The sequence below is a fragment of the Mytilus edulis genome, chromosome 9 (assembly GCF_963676685.1).
Source record: "Mytilus edulis chromosome 9, xbMytEdul2.2, whole genome shotgun sequence".
Lineage (NCBI taxonomy): Eukaryota > Metazoa > Mollusca > Bivalvia > Mytilida > Mytilidae > Mytilus > Mytilus edulis.
In genome coordinates this window covers 10,750,952-10,769,576 of record NC_092352.1, presented here as the reverse complement: position 1 = coordinate 10,769,576, position 18,625 = coordinate 10,750,952, and the positions used below count along the sequence as shown (strand labels likewise).

Below are 18,625 nucleotides of genomic sequence, written 5' to 3'. Positions count from 1 at the left end.
GAAAAGCATTTTATCTTTTTGCGTAGATATATGTTTCAGACTGACTTAAAAGTACCAGTGTAGCAATGTGGAAAAATTATGATATACCGTTTCATGGCAGTTGGTTCAAAGAATAAGCTAATCAAACATTAGTGATGTTCAAAAACTGAATGAGACAGGATAATTCGACTGATAGGTTTAGCGTGCTATGCACACAACTATTGATAATTTAAATTAAGGTAGATGTTTCATGTAGAATACTAATGACAATTGATTATGCAATTTGGAATCAAAAGAAATCACAAATATATAAAATCGGTTACCAAAATTTATTTTTTTATGGGAAAAGGGGGGTAGGAGGAGGTGTAGACTTTACACAAACCAGGACGAGGAAGCTTCGCCCGATAGTTTTGTGTAATGGCATAACACAGAGTAATACTCACTATTGGCCTTAGTTATAACAATCAAAACTAGTTTGTCAATTCAAATGTGGAAAAATAAGTATTAGCACCTTTTTTCAAACTTTTCACAGTTCACACTTGCAACACGATATTCATCTACACTATAGCAGCATAAAATAGACCCACCGAAATTTGGTTCACTCTTTTTTGTCGCGTAATAAATGAAAAGTTCACTATACTGATACATACTAATAAGTATCTCATTTTGTAACTAATCGCAGTTTGAGTTTGTGTAAAGTGTTTCAGTTTCATTGTTCACATTCTAATTTTGCATCTAATAAAAGTCTGACACAATGATCTTGTCTGTATTGTATGTGACAAACGAACGCCTTTGCTTGTTTGCATTTGATATTTCTATTATTGGAATACAGGATGAATGGTTGCTGTACTGACATAACCCTATCCTGTTTTTGGCACCTATAATTGAAAATCATAAGTAGATCATTTTACGTTATAGCAAGTTTTCAATGAATCTGCTAGATCGATGGTTGCTGAAACAAGATGATGGATAATGAGATTGTGTGCGTTAATTGTCAATAATCTGTGCAATTTGTATTTCTATAATATATCCTGATTGTTATATGCAATTGAACAAAGTCTTAAAGCAAACGACATTTCTTATCGCCAATGCTTTCCAGATATTCTATGAGCTCGTATTGCTGTAAAGGGGTTATAGAAAATGAATATAAAATGTTCCCAGTAAAATATAAGAAATATCATTAAGGTCACAAAGCAAATGTTCTGATGATAAAGGTGTTAACACAGATGGTTTACGGGTGACAAAAACTCAACAAATTCAACAGGGTTATAAATTCTAGATCACACGCATTATATTCGATCGATTCAAAAACAGTTATATAGCCTTATAAAATATAACGAATTTCAAGAGCGATTTAACTCTCTGAAAAAGTTGTGCAAAATACAGCTAATGCCATCTGGTGTTTGAAAACCTTAAATGTTTTAAATATTTCAACACAATATCAGAAATTTAATATATACATTATATCTCAAGTCAGCTTAAATAGGATGGATTGGTGAGACCATCTTCAAACTAGTACCATCAAACCATTGGCTGTACACACAACTAACAAAAACCAGGCTGAAAACTTGCTATGCGAGTTTCGTCTATGAATTTTCATTGTAATTCGGCAAGTTGTTATTACCTTCTACATCAAAATAATGAACTGCGCTGTAATTAAAACGATTGCAATATGAATGATTTGGGGGAAAAAGTGCAGCTCCTTTCAAGTAAAATAAATACCAACTTTCAAATTTTATATGTAAACTGTAATATATATCTTAAATACATTTATTTATAAATATGGTTAAAACATAACTGATTTGCCATTTTTCACTCAAATCAAATAAAGTTCATTATGTATTTTTATAAGAAAGGTGAAAGATAACAAAGAGACATTCAAATTCATAGGTCTAACATAAAATGACAACGCCATGGCTAAAAAAAATAAAACAAACATAGAAACAACGTTTACAGTACACAAAACACAACATAGAAAACTGAAGACTGAGCCAACAAATACCAAACCAAAGTATTTCAGATTATAAACATACGTTATAAGACTAAACTTAAAATTTTGGATATACTTTCAATTTTTTTTTAAAGATAAATGATATTTAGTATTTACACCTTCATGAAAAACGAAAACACCAAAAACTGTTTGGAATCTGTGCGGGTAATTATCTAAATGTAAAGATTTTATTTAAACATTTTTTATTTACGTTTTCTTAAAAGTAATGAAATAGAATATAGTTTCGGGTTTATAATTAAATAAATGTTTAACGACACCAGCAGTGTTAAAGTTTATCAAAAATTGAAATTAACATGAAGGTCTTTATAGGTTAAAAGTCTATGATAAGTGAAGTATTCTAACTTATGCGTAGGTGAGAACATTAAGAAAACAGAATGATTATCAATATCCAGATGTGTCTGAAACTTCATTAATGTATGTTGTTGTCGGTATATGTATTAAATACGACCTTCTCCATTTTGATTTCTTAATAAGTGTCACGCACATATCATCAATATTTTAATGAATTATTTTACGTCATAAATTTTTATTAATAACAGCTCTAATATATATGTTTGAACATAAGTTAACTATGTTCTTCCTTATTCTGTGTTTTTCTACTTTCTTTGTAGACACATTTGTCGTAGATCCAATCAAATGACATTATCATTGACGTTTATTCATTAGAAATTATCAATTAAAACTGGTCTTTAAATGTATATAGGAGCGTTTTCAGACCCTTGTCGACACACGATCTGTATTTTAATCAGATTGCAATCTCGCTACTATATATTTCATTCAAAATAACATTTTTATAATTACAAAAAAAAAAGCGTTACGACAAGCATCATTTTAAATATAATCTATGACGTCATGTCTTACCAGGGCAACAGCAAATAATACCCGAAATGGGTGAACGTTTTATTTTCAAAAAAAAAGGAAGGGCAACGAGCAAAACAAACATATTAATTAGAAAGTGGGAAAGGACACTTTTCATTTTTGAAATAATGTAAAGCAACATGTCAAAGAAATCGGTGTTGACTTTATAAACAGAACGTAGCAAATGTTCTCCCTTATTTCAAGCGAAAGTAAATTGATACTTAATATATTTTAGGAATCATTTTGAGATCACAAATTATAAAAACAAAATAGAATCTAAAAGGTAGCAAAATATATGTATTTTTTATCATATATGAAGCTATAATGTTCATGACGTTTGGCATATGAACCAACAGGCAGGTCGACAACAAGCACCAAATAAATGCAGATAAAAGATTTTTCATTTCAAAAATATCTCAATAAGGACAAAACATTACAACTTTAAGACCAAGAAACTATTTTACAGCACGTAGTGAAGTACAATGTTATAGTTGGAGACCCTGTTCTGCAGGCTTACATTTTTTATTATTTTTCCATTTACAACCAATCAGCCTATTTAGTTTTACATGTTATATTCTGAAAATCAGTACTTGTCAGACCTGCCGTAGTGCACCATAGGGAAATGCCTGTGCCAGGTCAAGAATATAACAGGTTTTTTTTATTTGTTTTGGTGTGCTTGAACTTTTGATTTGTTTATTAGTTGAAAATCATCTGAAGTGCCAACACATAAAAAACTCGTTAAACCCAAAAACAAGCAAACAGACAGACAAACAAATTAACAAACAAACAAACACAATACAAAACACTCTGCAAAGGTGAAATTTCGTCCAAAACCGTCAAATGCATGTCGATCAAATAATGAAAATGTTTTGCTGTTCTTTGTCTAAAAAAAACAATAAAGTAAATTCACTTATCTGTACAATATTTGTTGTTCAGTTTGGTAAACAATATTGACCTTTTTCAAGTTTAGTAACAAACAAAGTTACATACCTTGAAAACTTGAAGAATTTGACTTACTAATAATTGAAGATATTATTTGCTTTTAAATTATATGTTTTAACTAGATAAAACACTGAAGACAAAAAATCGTCTTGGGGGTTAAAGCTGATAAATTTATAAAGTTTAAAAAAAATTATGTCTCCAATGACCGAAATATCCATTTGTTGCATTTCTTTGCTAAATTATCTATAAGATTCTACATATTATGTGTTAATGTTTTATTTAAATTGAAATTCGTGTGATGTTTAACTTTTAATCCAGGAATTAAACTTTTTAAAATAGTAGATGAGGACTAAAGTATCATAGATACAAATATTATGTATCTCAGTGTTCCTTGTTTTACTGTCCAAATCATGAATCAATGGACAATTAACAAAAGTTTGAACCTGAGAAAATGCAACAAATAATCTCCGAGAATAGTCGATCGTTGTTATTTACCGACTATGAATTCTCGTTATATCAAAAAAAGGAGCGCAACTGGATACTTCGAAAAGGTACGCGTCTGTTGCTCTGCATGCTTCATTCACAAAGTATCTAAAGATTTAAGACAGCGAAAACATTTCAATAGTTTCTGTCAACCAATTATTAGTAGAGACTAAAATTATGTAATTTCTATATCGGTCGTTTTCCTCATAACTCAGTAGGAACCGTTTCTGTTTTAGAAGCACACTCCCTGTTAACAAAGTGTGTATAGTTTAAAGATGTACAAGGATAATGTATGCACTGAGCTATTTTACAATACACAAGTATATGACAGAGGGGATGTATGCTATTGTTGGGAAATGGGAAGTTGACAATTGTAAAGATAAAATCATCACGTTTTTTCTTCTTCTATAGATTCTAGTTTTAAGTAGACTAAATGTTGATAGACAACGCCTTACTATATTGCCTAAAGCTGGGTTTTTTATTCAAGCGTCGCAATGAGTATTGTATGGACGGAACGTGCGTTTTGTATACAGAATTATACGTCAGATTTTTTAAGGATTTTTAATATCAAATAAAGGATCAAATTATGTAGCAGACCTTTCAGTTTTTGTTTTATCACTGGAATATATAAAGTCAAAATTCACTAATATGAATTAAGATTTATGTGTACACAAAAAAAACCTGAGCTCGTATGTTTATCAATTCAATACCCTTGGATTAACTTTTGTCTTTTGAACTGTCAGACAACCAAACTCGACTTATATTTTGTCGACCAGAAATAAGATATTGAGCTAAAAGTTGTTAAAGGGAAGTTTAGTTCATGGTGAAAAAAACGTATAAGTATAAACGTAAAGAATACGAAGAAATTTCTCTATCCTTTGAAATAGATAACATTTTATATTTTAAAATGTACAAATGAGATGCTATAATCTGCCGCTATTTGGAAAGCAGGAAAAAAACATAAACCATTAATATCATAATTCCGATGTGCTTTCCGTGTGCATGACCAATTGACAAGCCTTGATTGATTTGGGGTTAAAAAATGATGGACACAATTGGTAGCGACATATAATATAAATCGCAAGGTATGTTTAAACATGAACATTCTTTTAAAAAATATCAAATCTACCAGGCTAATAATTTAAAAGCTGAGGCATAACTTTTTGGAATTTTGGGTTTTTAATACTGGTCAACTTCGTAGGCGAAACATACGTATAATTTTTATCAATGACGTACCTAAGTCATAAAGTCTTATTTTCATTACAACATTTTTTTAACTCCTTATTCACTCATTGCAAACGTTCTTGTTTCATCCGGATGTTTGGAAGGATTTACATTGTTCAATTTTAAGTTTTCGGTGCAGTTCATCGAAAGATACCACAACCTTGTTGATAAATATATAACAAGGTCGTAGTATCTTTCGATGAACTATACCGAAAACTTAAAATTGAACAATGTGAATCCTTCCAAACACCTGGATGAAACAAGAACGTTTGCAATGAGTATCAACTTCCCCAAAAATGCATGATAATCCTGAGATATATATTCTTGGTACTGACGTTGCATATCTTTTTAATTACATGGTGAAGCGTCTTTTATCTATGTTTTTGAATTATTACTTTTGAATATTTAGTAAGTTATTGGTACTATCCATTTGACGGGGATTGGTACTTATACATCCCGGATCATCCCGTTCATTTGTTATTGTGCTATGGTAAATTTTTGTAATCTTTTCTTTCGTTTTTGCTAATGTGCCTTGCCCATATGCTTTTCTTTGTTGACATCTTTTTATAGTTATAAAGGTTATAACACAATGTTGACTGCTGTACCTCTATTTTTGACCTTTTTACCTATTATGTCTGTTTGTTTTATTCACACGTTGTTGTCAATATAATGAAATTGTATATTATACAAGTGACAGGGTTAGCTAGCTATACAACCAGGATTAATCCACCACTGTCTATATAAGAAAAAAGTGTGTTTGAGCTTTTTTTGTCATTAGTTTATGGACTTTCAATTGAATTTTCCTCGGAGTTCGATATTTTTGTTATTTTACTTTTTGGTTTACTGTTTGATATTATATTTTGTTGACTTGCTTTCGATTTTGATCCGAAAGGTTGAGTAACATATAAAAATATTATTAGCTACCGTCGTTCCAAATAGAAAACGGGGGATCATTCGTTTTGTTATCGGGTTTATAAGCATGCATCCATGTCCAGTCGAAATAGGGAGGTTAAATCCGATGAATCTTGTAGAAGGAGCGTTACGCTTTATGTCTTGATCCAATATACCATAATTTTAAAGTAATAGCCCGAATCTCCCGCAATTAATCAAGATAGAACCATATCTTCAAGAACATAACTATTCTATTCATCATTATTTTGTTTTCGTCATGAAAGATGGACGAAAGATACCAGAGGGACGGTCGGAACATTCATGAAATATATGCCATTGTACGTAAAGCAAACAATAATAAATCATTCAATCAATCTTTTGATTATTGTGTCGACTTACGATAAACGATTTGTTCCTGTAGGTATTTAATTGCAATTTTAACATAGGTTGAAATCTAGCCAACATGTGATTTTTTTTTCTTATTCTAATAAGGCAGATATATAGAACTCGTCAAAGTGGTTTATTCATTTGCAGATAATACAAAATGATATTTAAAATCATACATTTCAGCATGGTGCCTACATGAAATGGTTGAAAAAGATATGTTTAAAACAAGAAAATGAAAATGAAAGTTTGTTTTCTTCTGATAGCAAGTTGAAAATTTTCTAAGACATATCTCCTTCATGTCAAACTATCCATTACATGTTTTACCAAAGGAACTGGTTTTGTTAGAATTATACTTCAGTTTCCTTCTGTCCTTGGCAAAGTGTAAATTTTCGAAGTAACTGTGATGTACAGATCGGAAGTTCTAGATTTTTGCTTAGCTCCTCAGTCTGCTTTTGAAGTTTCCGGCTATTAATGTCATCCACATACTCTTTCATAGAAGCATTTACTTTAAATGTTAATTGATGTATATCAATACCTCGTTCCTTTCTTATTTCATTACAGAATGTGTGTATAAATTTAGAACCTTGTGCAGTGTTCCATTTTTTCTCCGGTTTGACCGAATCTGACCAAGGGAATGTTTCAATAAAACCTAAAATAGACATATAAACAAAAGGATAAGCAATACATATGAGAAAATCTGTATTCAGTTAAGCTGAATTTGATCGTTTTCGTGAAATCTAGAATCTATCGTATTTTTTTCTAGAAAATACAACTAGATTCTGACGTGTATCAAATAAATATTAAACATTTGATAATTATCTCTAATTCAGCTCCCAACCAATCCAATCAGAACAATGTTTACCTAATATCTCCTTAAGCCTACAAACCAAATCACATCCCCTGTCGCTCCATTCGGGCCATTCAGATTTATGTTTACGTAGTATTGTCGAGTAAACCGCGGGACCGGCAACGTCTCGGAAGTAACATTGTATCCAAGATCATCGTCACGGCGACGTCACCTTATCTTTGGTTAGTAACTAGTAAACGTAAAACTGTATAGCTGTTGTGTATTTTATCAGAGTTATATTATAAGATATTGTCCCCACATTTATGGTGCCGTGACTAATTGAGTTACCAAAGCTGAAATCAATAAGAACGGGCAATCGCCGTGCCGTTACAAGACTTTTAAGAAAATTTGCCGACGCAAAAGAAAGTTCTAAATTCGAACAGAGAGGAGCTGTTAGCCACATACAAAAGAATTACAACAGAAGAAGAAGTTACTCGACACACTGAATGAACAAATATTGAATGCATCGGAAACAGAGGATATAGAGACGGAAATCGTAGACACAGATGAGTATACCACAAATTTTGTTACTAAACTGAGACATTTTAAGATATTCATAGATAAAACATCACAACCTATTTCCAACCATGCATCACATTCGTCTTATCAAGTTTTAAATGTAGACAGTCCGCCGTTTATCCCCACTAGTTCACCCGAAATTGTACAGACAAGTTATGTCGCCCCGTCATTGCCACAGTCAAATGATGCCGCTCGAATTTTAACAGAGACAAGTCAAATTGCCACATCAATTCCTACGTCAAGCTATGCTGCCCCGTCCGCTATAGCTAGCAATCACCGTTTGCCAAAATTAACATTACCTACATTAAATGGCAATATATTAGAATGGCCAAGCTTTTGGGATTCTTACGAATCAGCAATTCATTACAACCCAACATTGACAGATGTTCAAAAGTTTAATTATTTGAAGCTCAATTAGAAAACGAAGCCGTTCAGACAATAGCCGGATTTTCTCTAACTAACGCAAACTATGCCGAAGCCGTAAATGGTCTGATAGAGAGATTTGGACAGACTCACAAAATAACACAAACACACCTACAAGCACTGCTTGATATTACGCCACCCCGGAATGACCTCCTAAGTCTGAGAATTTTTTATGACAAAATGGAGAGTTTGGTTAGGGGACTTGAATCGCTTGGACAGACACAGGACTCGTACGGTAATTTATTAGTCCCGATTATAATCAACAAACTGCCCGGAGAAATCAGAAAGCATCTCGCGCGGGAGCATGGTACGACAGATTGGCTACTACGAGATCTTCGAAGAAGTATACACTAAGAGATACAAATTATGGAAGCCGGACAAGTTACACAGACAGAAAGTAATATATCGTATTCAACCCTTTTCGCCGGTGCTAACTCACAAGGAAAACACAACGGAAGTAATAGAAATGCAAATCAGCATTTAACAGCTAAGCCGTGCATTTTCTGCAAAGATATTCATTCGCCCGCCAACTGCCAGAAAAAACGCGATTTAGATGAACGCCTCACAATTGTTCAACGTAACAATTTATGTTTCAACTGCCTCGGAACACATCACTTTAAAGGAATGCAAATCGAAAAGTTCATGCCGTAACTGTTGTAAACGACACCACACTGGTTTATGTTATGAAGTTGGACACACCGCGAACCCCGACCAGAGAAGTGAAAACCGTTTTACCGACACGAAAGATTCCGCTCACAGTTGTACGAACGAAAGTACAACATCTAAATCAATTGTTAGTAGTAAATCTTGTGAATAATACCGAGATACAAGAAGACTCAACAATATTTCACTCGTAAGCACAATTTCACTCAAAATTGTATTGTTGAAAACCGTTGTGGCCCCCGTTTGGTCAGATCGTCATTGCACTGATACGAATAGTTTGTAAGATGAAGGCGCTCAAAAGTCTTTTGTTACGGAGAGTCTTGCACGAAAATTAAACCTGCAGAGAGAAGGAGCCGAAAATATTCAACTCTCATCATTCGGAGAAACCAACACTAATGCTAGGCGACTTGATAGAGCCACAGTTTATGTTGCTGAAACTGAAACTGAAGATAAAATTCCAATACAGGTTTTAATCGTTCCTACGATAGCTACGCCGCTACAAAACCACATTCGTTTCATTGACAGGAACAATTACTATTTACGAGAACTTTAGCTCGCACATCCAGTTAAGCAACATCATACATTCGAAATTTCACTATTAATTGGAACCGATTTTTATTGGGAAATAGTTGAAGATAAATCTTAATTTAGTATAATTTATATATTGTATTTCAATTCTATTTTCTACGTAAAGTATTTTTTTGTCGAGAAGACCGCGGGACCGGCAACGTCTCGGAAGTAACATTGTATCCAAGGTCGACGTCACACGGCGACGTCACCTTATCTTTGGTTAGTAACTAGCACGTAAAACTGCAAAGCTGTTGTGTATTTTATCAGAGTTATATTATAAGATATCGTCCCCACAAGTATTACTTAAGCTTACAAACCAAATCTCATCCTCTGTCGCCCCATTCGATCCATTTAGACCTATGTTTATGTAGTATTAGGTAGCACTCCACAGTTAGGTGTGTAGTTTCGTATTTTGGCCCCTGTGGATTTTTCAAATATGAGAGCTAGTGTGCAATAAAATTCATTTTTGAATAGCTGAGTATCAAAATAGCCTTTTTATTATGTTTATATGAACATCGCGGTTATGTTATGTATGTAATATAGGCTGTTTTCTGTATGACAGTCCGTATTTGCATGTCCGTACCATACATTGGTCCGGCAATTATTGTAATGTTTTTTTCCAACTTTTTATCGCACGAACTTTGTGATTAGATTTTCCAAAAAAAAAATACATTAGGAAGATGTATGTCAACAGTTTCTAAAAAGGTATCACTCAAAGGCATTGAAATTCTAGTTTGATCCAAATTTTGAGGGGATATGTGACATATTCATCCCCCTTTTTGCACTTTTTGCAATAATTTATGGTAAATAAATGCAGAATGTTGCCATGGATACACATAAAAGGAATTATGTTTCACCCTTTTAACTTTTGAAAATCAAATCTATGGAAGATACTGATTACAAGCATATGGACATGTACAACACAAATAGTTAGGTTTATGTATTAGAAATCCAGGAATAGGATATGATAAAACATTTTGTGGCTCATTTTTAATTTTATTTTCTAAGCTTACAAACCAAATGGCTTCCCTGTCGATCCATCGATCCATTTAGATCTATGTTTTTGCTATCTCTAATTTAACTTACCTGGGATACTACAATGATAAATCAAACTGTCCGCCTGAGTTGGTAGTCTTGTTACTTCTTCTGGTCTATCTCCAAAAAAAAAGGGACTCCTATGGGAAATACTCAAATCATCCGTCTACAAAAAGTATATTTTAGACGCTTAAATTTTTAGTATAATGGTTGTTGGAAACCCCATAGAACTTCTTCTTGTTCTCTGATATTTGTGTTTGGAGCAAAAACAAATAAATTTAAGCAGTATGGAAAATTCTATGTTGTGTATTTCTTAGACTCTGTTGAAGGATTTTTCACGTATTTAATGACTAATATTTTCAAGACTTCTCAAAACACGAAATGACGATGCATATCTGTTTTCTTGACTTTGTCCTTTGAAATAATGTTATAATCATGGACCATGATTTCACTTTATTTTTACCATGGGGATGCATTTGAAATGTGCGATTTATATTTTTATGTTCTTTCGGGTATGCAATTTGGAATCATCAATATATTATTCGTGTTGGATTATTTAACTAGAGAGGTTAAATATCAATATTCATCAAAAATAAATAAGGAACCCACCTGGAACCTTCAGAATCAATATAAGCATGTTGAACTTCTTGGCAGTTGATGATAGTCAAATCAATATTAATTTATCGAATTCATCTTTTATTATCCTCTGGCCATTGTTAGTCTTTTTAGTTTTTTAATTTTATTTCATTTATATGTTTTGGTGTTTAGTTTGACGTCCATTTCCACTGAACAAGTACACATTTTTATTTAGGGGCTAGTTGAGGCCCAGCTCCGGTTGCGGGATTTCGTCGCTACGTTGAAGACTCATTAACCGCCTTCGGCTGTTATCTGCCCTTTGATCGGGTTGTTGTCTCTTTGATATATTCCTTTTTTCTATTATCAATTTTAATCATGGATTTTTAAGTTAGATGTGGTAATAAAGGAAACTTTAAAAAAGAAGATGTGGTATGATTGCCAATGCGACAACTATCCACAAAAGACCAAAATAGTCTTACTTTAAACAAAAACTTACTTACTTAAAACAAAAAATACAGTATCAATAATTTCTTAATGAGAAAGATTATGTATTTATTGATAAAAAAGATATTAGTATTGATTTGGAGGTCGTATCTATAAATGATGTATGTAACTTAGAATTGTATAATATACCCAGAGATCTTATTAGAGGTCAGTCATTTAAAGACGTATCAACCGTATCATATACGTTGACGTATCCGCATCTGCAGATATACCAAAACACAGTATATGATCCCGAGCTTTAATTTTATGTACTTTCAATAATGCAAATGGGCGACTGATTAATTTCTAATGCAGAAATTTACAAAACAATAAGGAAATATCGAGTTTTTGTGGAATATGTAACCCTTCTTTTAAAGATATTCCGGATAGTTGGAACAGTTTACAGGCATGATAGGAGTGAATACGGTAAAATCGTTTATTTGTGTATGAACTTGTATTCACGTAGAACCAAATTGTTAATTGACAAATAGAGTGATACTCAGTACTTTCTATTACCTTTTATGATAAAATCGCAAATGAACAATATTCAAAGTTCTTTACATGTATATAAGTAGTACATTTGATTTTTTTTTGTGTTTATTCATATAAGATCTTGAAATATTTTTTAACTAGATTATTAAAGGATTGTGTACGATATTCGTGTATCTGCCCTACATTGGCTCCTTTTTAAGGGCATGTAAAAGTAGTTGATAGAACCCCTTAGTTTTGTTTTACAAAACATCACCATCACAAATATTAAAAGTGTATGTTTGATTGTTTCGAAGAGATTCCAATTAGTTTTTTTTAAATGAAGTATGGTCTTATTAATAAGCTCGGGATCACATAATAGTTTTTGATATATCTGCAAAGGCGGATACGTCAACGTATACGATACGGTTGATACGTTTGTAAATGACCGACCTCTATTTAATAGAGCATTTGCATTATTTACGTATCAGGATACGTGCACGGATCCAGATACGTGAATAATGCAAATGCTCTAATAGTATGGATAAAGGGAAAACACGTTACGGTAATAATCTGCTTGACTTATGTAAAAGTAACAACTTATTCATTATGAATGGTAGACTGGGAAATGATAAAACTGGGAAAATTACCTGCAGAAATGCTAGTGTTGTAGACTATTGTTTGAGTAATGTTAACGTTTTAGAAAAACTTATTAATTTTGATTTACTAGAATTTTCACACTTGTATTCAGATGTTCATTGTCCATTGTATTTACGCTTAGAAAGCAACTCATTGATCACAGTTTGAAATGAACAGAACAGTCCTTATGATCAGTCAAGACAAAAGATTAATAAATGGGATCATAAAATGGTACCTGAATTTAGAGCTAATATAAATGTTTTGTAAATGAGATTGGATTAGTTGTTTAGAGTCTGCTAAGAAAACGTTTAGAACACGAACTGATAAACCAAAAAAGCGAGCCCCTAAAAAGAACGGAGACAAGCAATAGTTTAATTATGACTGCAAATTTGCGAGGCAAAACTTTAGAAAGCTAAAGCGCAGGATCAAATTTTCACCTTCGCTTTTATTATATAACAAAGTTAAAGATTCTGAGAGAAAATATAAAAAGGTTATGGACAAAACCATAAAAACTCATAGACGTGATATGGCTAAAAAATTAAAAAACCTCAGATCTCAAAATTCAAGAGATTATTGGAATATTTTAAATAAGCGGGGACACACGAAACAACCGGACATAAATTTTTATAATTTACTTAATTTAAATTCAGGCACCCTCGATCATTAAGTTACCAAATGTAGACCAAGATGCTTTAAATGATTTAAATGGTACACTTATTGGTCCAATTACAAAGGACGAGATTATGAATTGTAAAAAGTAACAAAGCCTGTGGCGACGATATGATTATAAATGAATATATTAAATCTTCTAGTGATTTTTTAATTGATGTATATGTTGAATTGTTTAACTTAGTTCTTAGAACTGGGATTGTACCAGAATCTTGGGTAATTGGCACGATCAAACCATTTTATAATAAGGAAAACAAATTTGATCAAAAAAACTATAGACCTGTCACAATTGTCAGTTGTGTTGGGGAATTATTCACTTCGATTTTATGTCATAGATTATTTTTCCGATGAATTTTTATTAATAAATGAAAATCAGTTTGGATTTAGAAGTGGATATTCAACAGTCGATTGTATATTTATACTGCACTCTTTCTTTGAAATTTTAAAATTAAAAAAAAATGTTTTGTGCATTTGCGGATTTTGAAAAAGCATTTGACACAGTCAGAAGAGACTCTTTATGGTATAAGATGTTATTGAATAACATAAATGGTCATATGTATAACATAATTCATAAGATGTATGATAATATTAAGTCATGTTTATCTTATAGGGGCAATATATAAGATTATTTTTTATGCAATATTGGCCTACGTCAAGTGGAAAACTTATCCCCTTTTCTGTTCTCACTTTTCTTAAATGATTTGGAAAACTTTTTTATCAACGAGAACTTGATTGGTTTGAACACTATTGAAGATGAACTCGAAGAAACATTAGATATTTTTGTTAAACTGCTTGCAATCCTCTATGCAGATGATACTGTGCTAATGGCGGAATCTGCCAAAAAACTTTAATTATTGCTAGATAAATTCCACTGATATTGTGATGTCTGGAAAATGAAAGTAAATGTAGAAAAGACAAAAATTGTAATTTTTAGTAATGGAAGGCAACCCAAAAATTTCAGTTTTACATATCATAACTCTGCTATAGATATCGTTCAAGAATTCAACTATCTTGGGATATATTGTTCACGAAATGGCACATTTAAACACTGTACAAAACACTTAGCAGAAAAAGCTACAAAGGCAATGTATGAGGTGATCAAAAAGGGGAGAAAACATGGGTTATCTATTAGTTGTCAATTAGATTTAAATGACAAATTAGTGAAACCGGTCTTATTGTACGGTTGTGAAATTTGGGGGTTTTGGGAATAACGACATTCTGGATAGGGTTCTATTAAAATTCTGTAAGCTTCTTCTGCAGCTAAAATCTTCTACCCCAAATTGTGTGATATATGGTGAACTTGGACGAAAGCCCATCAATTTAGATATTAAAGTCCGTATGGTATTATTTTGGGTGAAATTAGTATGTGGTAAACTGACTAAATTATCAGCGACCATTTATAAACTACTGTTTAAGCTGTCAAATAAAAATGATGTAAAGTTTAGTTGGTTAAACCATGTTGAATCCATTTTTAATGACACGGGATTATCTTTGTGTGGTTATCTGAAGCATGTATTAGTGACATTTGGTTAAAGAATACAATCAGAACATCACTCCAAGATCAGTTTCAACAAACATGGTTTTCAAATGTGCAAGCATGTTCGAAGACATTAAATTATCGAATTTTAAGAAAACTTTTGGGTTTGAGAACTATTTTGATATTTTAGAATTTCGTGATATTTATACTTTACGCAAATTTAGAACCATCAACCATAAATTACCCATTGACATAGGGAGATGGACAAATATTCAGAGAGATAGTCTGTATTATTGATGTCATGTAGTGTCTGTATACCATTGTAATTGCAAAGGTTTGACAGAATAAAAAAAAAAGATATATATATCAAAATACTTAACCGTTCGTAATTAAGTTTTGTCTTAGTGTTTTGACACTAACGACCTCACAAAGTTAATATTGCAAATTAGTTTTATTGTTCAAGTATAATTATGAATAAACAAATTTCAATTATAATTTGAATCGCAAGTTGGGCAGTAACTAGATGAAAACTCTGTTGATTCTTGTTCATGTAAGTGGTTATTCTAGCATGTTTCGTTTTTTTAAAGGGGCACTAGCTACGAGATACATAAAAACAAATATGATTTTGATCTAATATCTCTTAAATCTGCGAGGAACTGTGTCGGAAGAAACGTTCTAAGACGTCTTAATACACACATATATATATATTGAAAATTTATCATAAAACCTTTAGAAAGTGTCTGAAAAATAATGAAAATGAAATAGTGTAATAATAGTTCGCTATAAGCAGCAGCAGCCAGTATGGTTCAATTGTGTCAAAATAAGCTTAGAAACATCGATCATGAATTATTCACTTGCAAGTGAAAAATTCGTCCTCATTAGATCCGTATTCATGTGAACTTTAATTTAACCCCTTAGCTAGAGATGGATTATGTATGATTGATGCGTACAGGCTATTTAAGGTGGTACCTTACACTACAGGAAGATACATGTAACTCTGTAAAAATCAACTAAACGTTTTAATCACGTTGTATTGTTAATGAAATATATAGCTTCTCAATGATCAAAATAAGTGTTTGTCAAACTGCTATATAACCAATGAAATTTTTCTGATAAAGTGGTTGGTTAAAATTTTAGAAATTTTTACATTTTTGTCCAAATTTTATCAAAATAAAACGAGCTAATTTAATTTTAGTCAATGTGTTGGGTATCACCTTAATGTCAACATTGAAAGTAAAACAAAAGTAAAACATTTGACTGACTGAATCGATCCACTAAACTATCATTCTCATACAGGTATAATCGAAAAATCCTCGAGGTCCACTGTCAATATCTATTTATATTTATGTTTATGTTTATATCGTGTTATTTGACCGTCGGTTGTTTTAAGGGGTCATCTCGTTAGTTAATTAGATGAAGACTAAATAACACAAAAAGAAGCTACATATTATTGAGTCAATGCCTTAAAAATTGATTATTTTAGACTTATTATAATTTGTATAAATGTTTTACATTGTTATAAATCTAAGATGAGAATTTGAGTCAAATCGGTGAACATGAATTTGACAAAAACTGATAATTGAATTTAGCTTTTAAGAATAAATGTCTTACCTGTAGAATAAATATCTTGGGTTTATTCCTCAGTCCTGTACAGTTTTCTGTATTAAAGATATGGATTACTTCATCAACTGAAATATCAACGCCATTGATGTCCTGAAAACAGCCATTTACACGACCGCAGCAACTGATTATGACGCATAATAAAAAATCTCTATCTTTTGTAAATTCTGATGTTTCACCTAAAAACAGACCAACATCAGCATAAAAATAAAACCTAAAAATAGGGAGATGTGGTATAATTCCCAACTATTTGCAAGAGTTAACATGGAGTGGAAGAAAGCAATTATAGGACACCGTACGGCCTCCGACGATAAAAAAAAACCATACGTATAGTATTACAGGTACCGACATGAAAATGTAAACCAAATCCACGAGAACACTAACAGGCTAATCTATATCAAAGCAATGTCCTTAATTCAAATATGAAACTTCAAAGATATGAACCGATGACAACCTGTGGGACACAAGGAATGATGCGGGGTTACATATGTTTGTATGTGCTCAATCCTCCCTTTTCTTGCGATAGTGGTGTAACAGCACAATTTTTTTTGTAAAACAAATAGTAAATATCAGATGCTATCGGCTTATCTCAAATGATCAATACGAGGAACAAAATAACTTACACAAAAAACATTGAAGCACCGAAAATATGATAACTCGCAGTTACTGAAGCTATTTCAAGGCCAATGACAACTAATAAATAAATCATGTAGATGATTTCATCGTAAAGGAATGTTCATCATTCATGTATATCAAAATATGTAAACGGCAAGGAAAAAATGCATGTTACATGCATAATTCATTACTCACAAATTCATTTCAACAACCAAAAAAAGTTATCCACGGACTAACCTTTACTTCCCTGGTTTTGGGTGTCATTAGAGTATCATTTTAAATCATTGCTTTTTTGTTTACTATTTCTCCCGTGCTGGTGTTTGTGTGTGTGTTCATTGATGTTTGTCTTGTAGTCATTTCTATTTAATTAATTTTGTCTAGAAACAATATATACTTACGTATGTTTAACAATTGATTTAAAATTGTATCTCTGTCGCTGTCCTGATTAAAAACTTCAGGTTTGGCATATTCAAGTTGTTTGAATGTTTCCTTTAATGTTTTGGTATCAGCATCAATACTGGTATGGTCACAGTCTTTAACTTTTATTGGAATAATTATGGGCTTACAAGATGGTTTTTTACTAAGGGGATAAGACTCCATATGGACAAGCTGTAAAAGTTTTAAAATCAAATAAATTATACAATAACAGACTAAATAATTTAAAACATGGTAACTTATTATCATGACATAGTCTAATATAACCTTTCAAAATTACAGAAATATATAGAGTAAATTTTGCAGTGTAAACATCGCTATTATGTGAATTTTTGAAGTAGTAGATCAAATCGAAACTACGATATCCTGGTGTATAAAACTAAACGTAACGCTTTTTAGTGTGTATTCTTTTGACTTCGCTAGATTTAGATATCTTAGATCTAGTAGTTACAATATATTTGAAATAGAAATAACGTTAAGCATGGAATCTAGATTCCTGATATGATACACGATAGATCTTACCATACAAAATACTAAGGAAGAATGTATATGTTCAGTAATTAATGTGCTGTGTATTAAATGGTGAAAGGTTTTACAGGTGCTATATTTATATTCACTATGAGGGGATTTAAATAACGTGTATTCTATATATAGATTGTTTCAGCGTTTCGTATCTAAATTAAAAGAGGTCACCATTTTCGCACATTTTTTCGTTGAACAGTTATACAGAGAAAAAAAAGTGACAAAAGTAAATTGTATATATTCAAATCAATTTATATAATCTTATATGTGTATTACCATGTAAACTTAA

General features: G+C 31.9%; 1 protein-coding gene across 1 annotated transcript; it reads right to left on the bottom strand.

Annotated features, from left to right (window-relative positions):
* Nucleotides 1-6,887: 6,887 nt before the first annotated feature.
* Nucleotides 6,888-18,413, bottom strand: LOC139487624 (caspase-14-like). The gene is made up of 5 exons (XM_071272544.1): nucleotides 18,337-18,413; nucleotides 17,778-17,988; nucleotides 16,756-16,943; nucleotides 10,884-10,998; nucleotides 6,888-7,424 (listed from the first exon to the last, which is right to left on the bottom strand). Exons 1-5 carry the CDS (start codon nucleotides 18,337-18,339, stop codon nucleotides 7,123-7,125), a joined length of 819 nt encoding a protein of 272 aa, XP_071128645.1. The 5' UTR covers nucleotides 18,340-18,413; the 3' UTR covers nucleotides 6,888-7,122.
* Nucleotides 18,414-18,625: the final 212 nt, after the last annotated feature.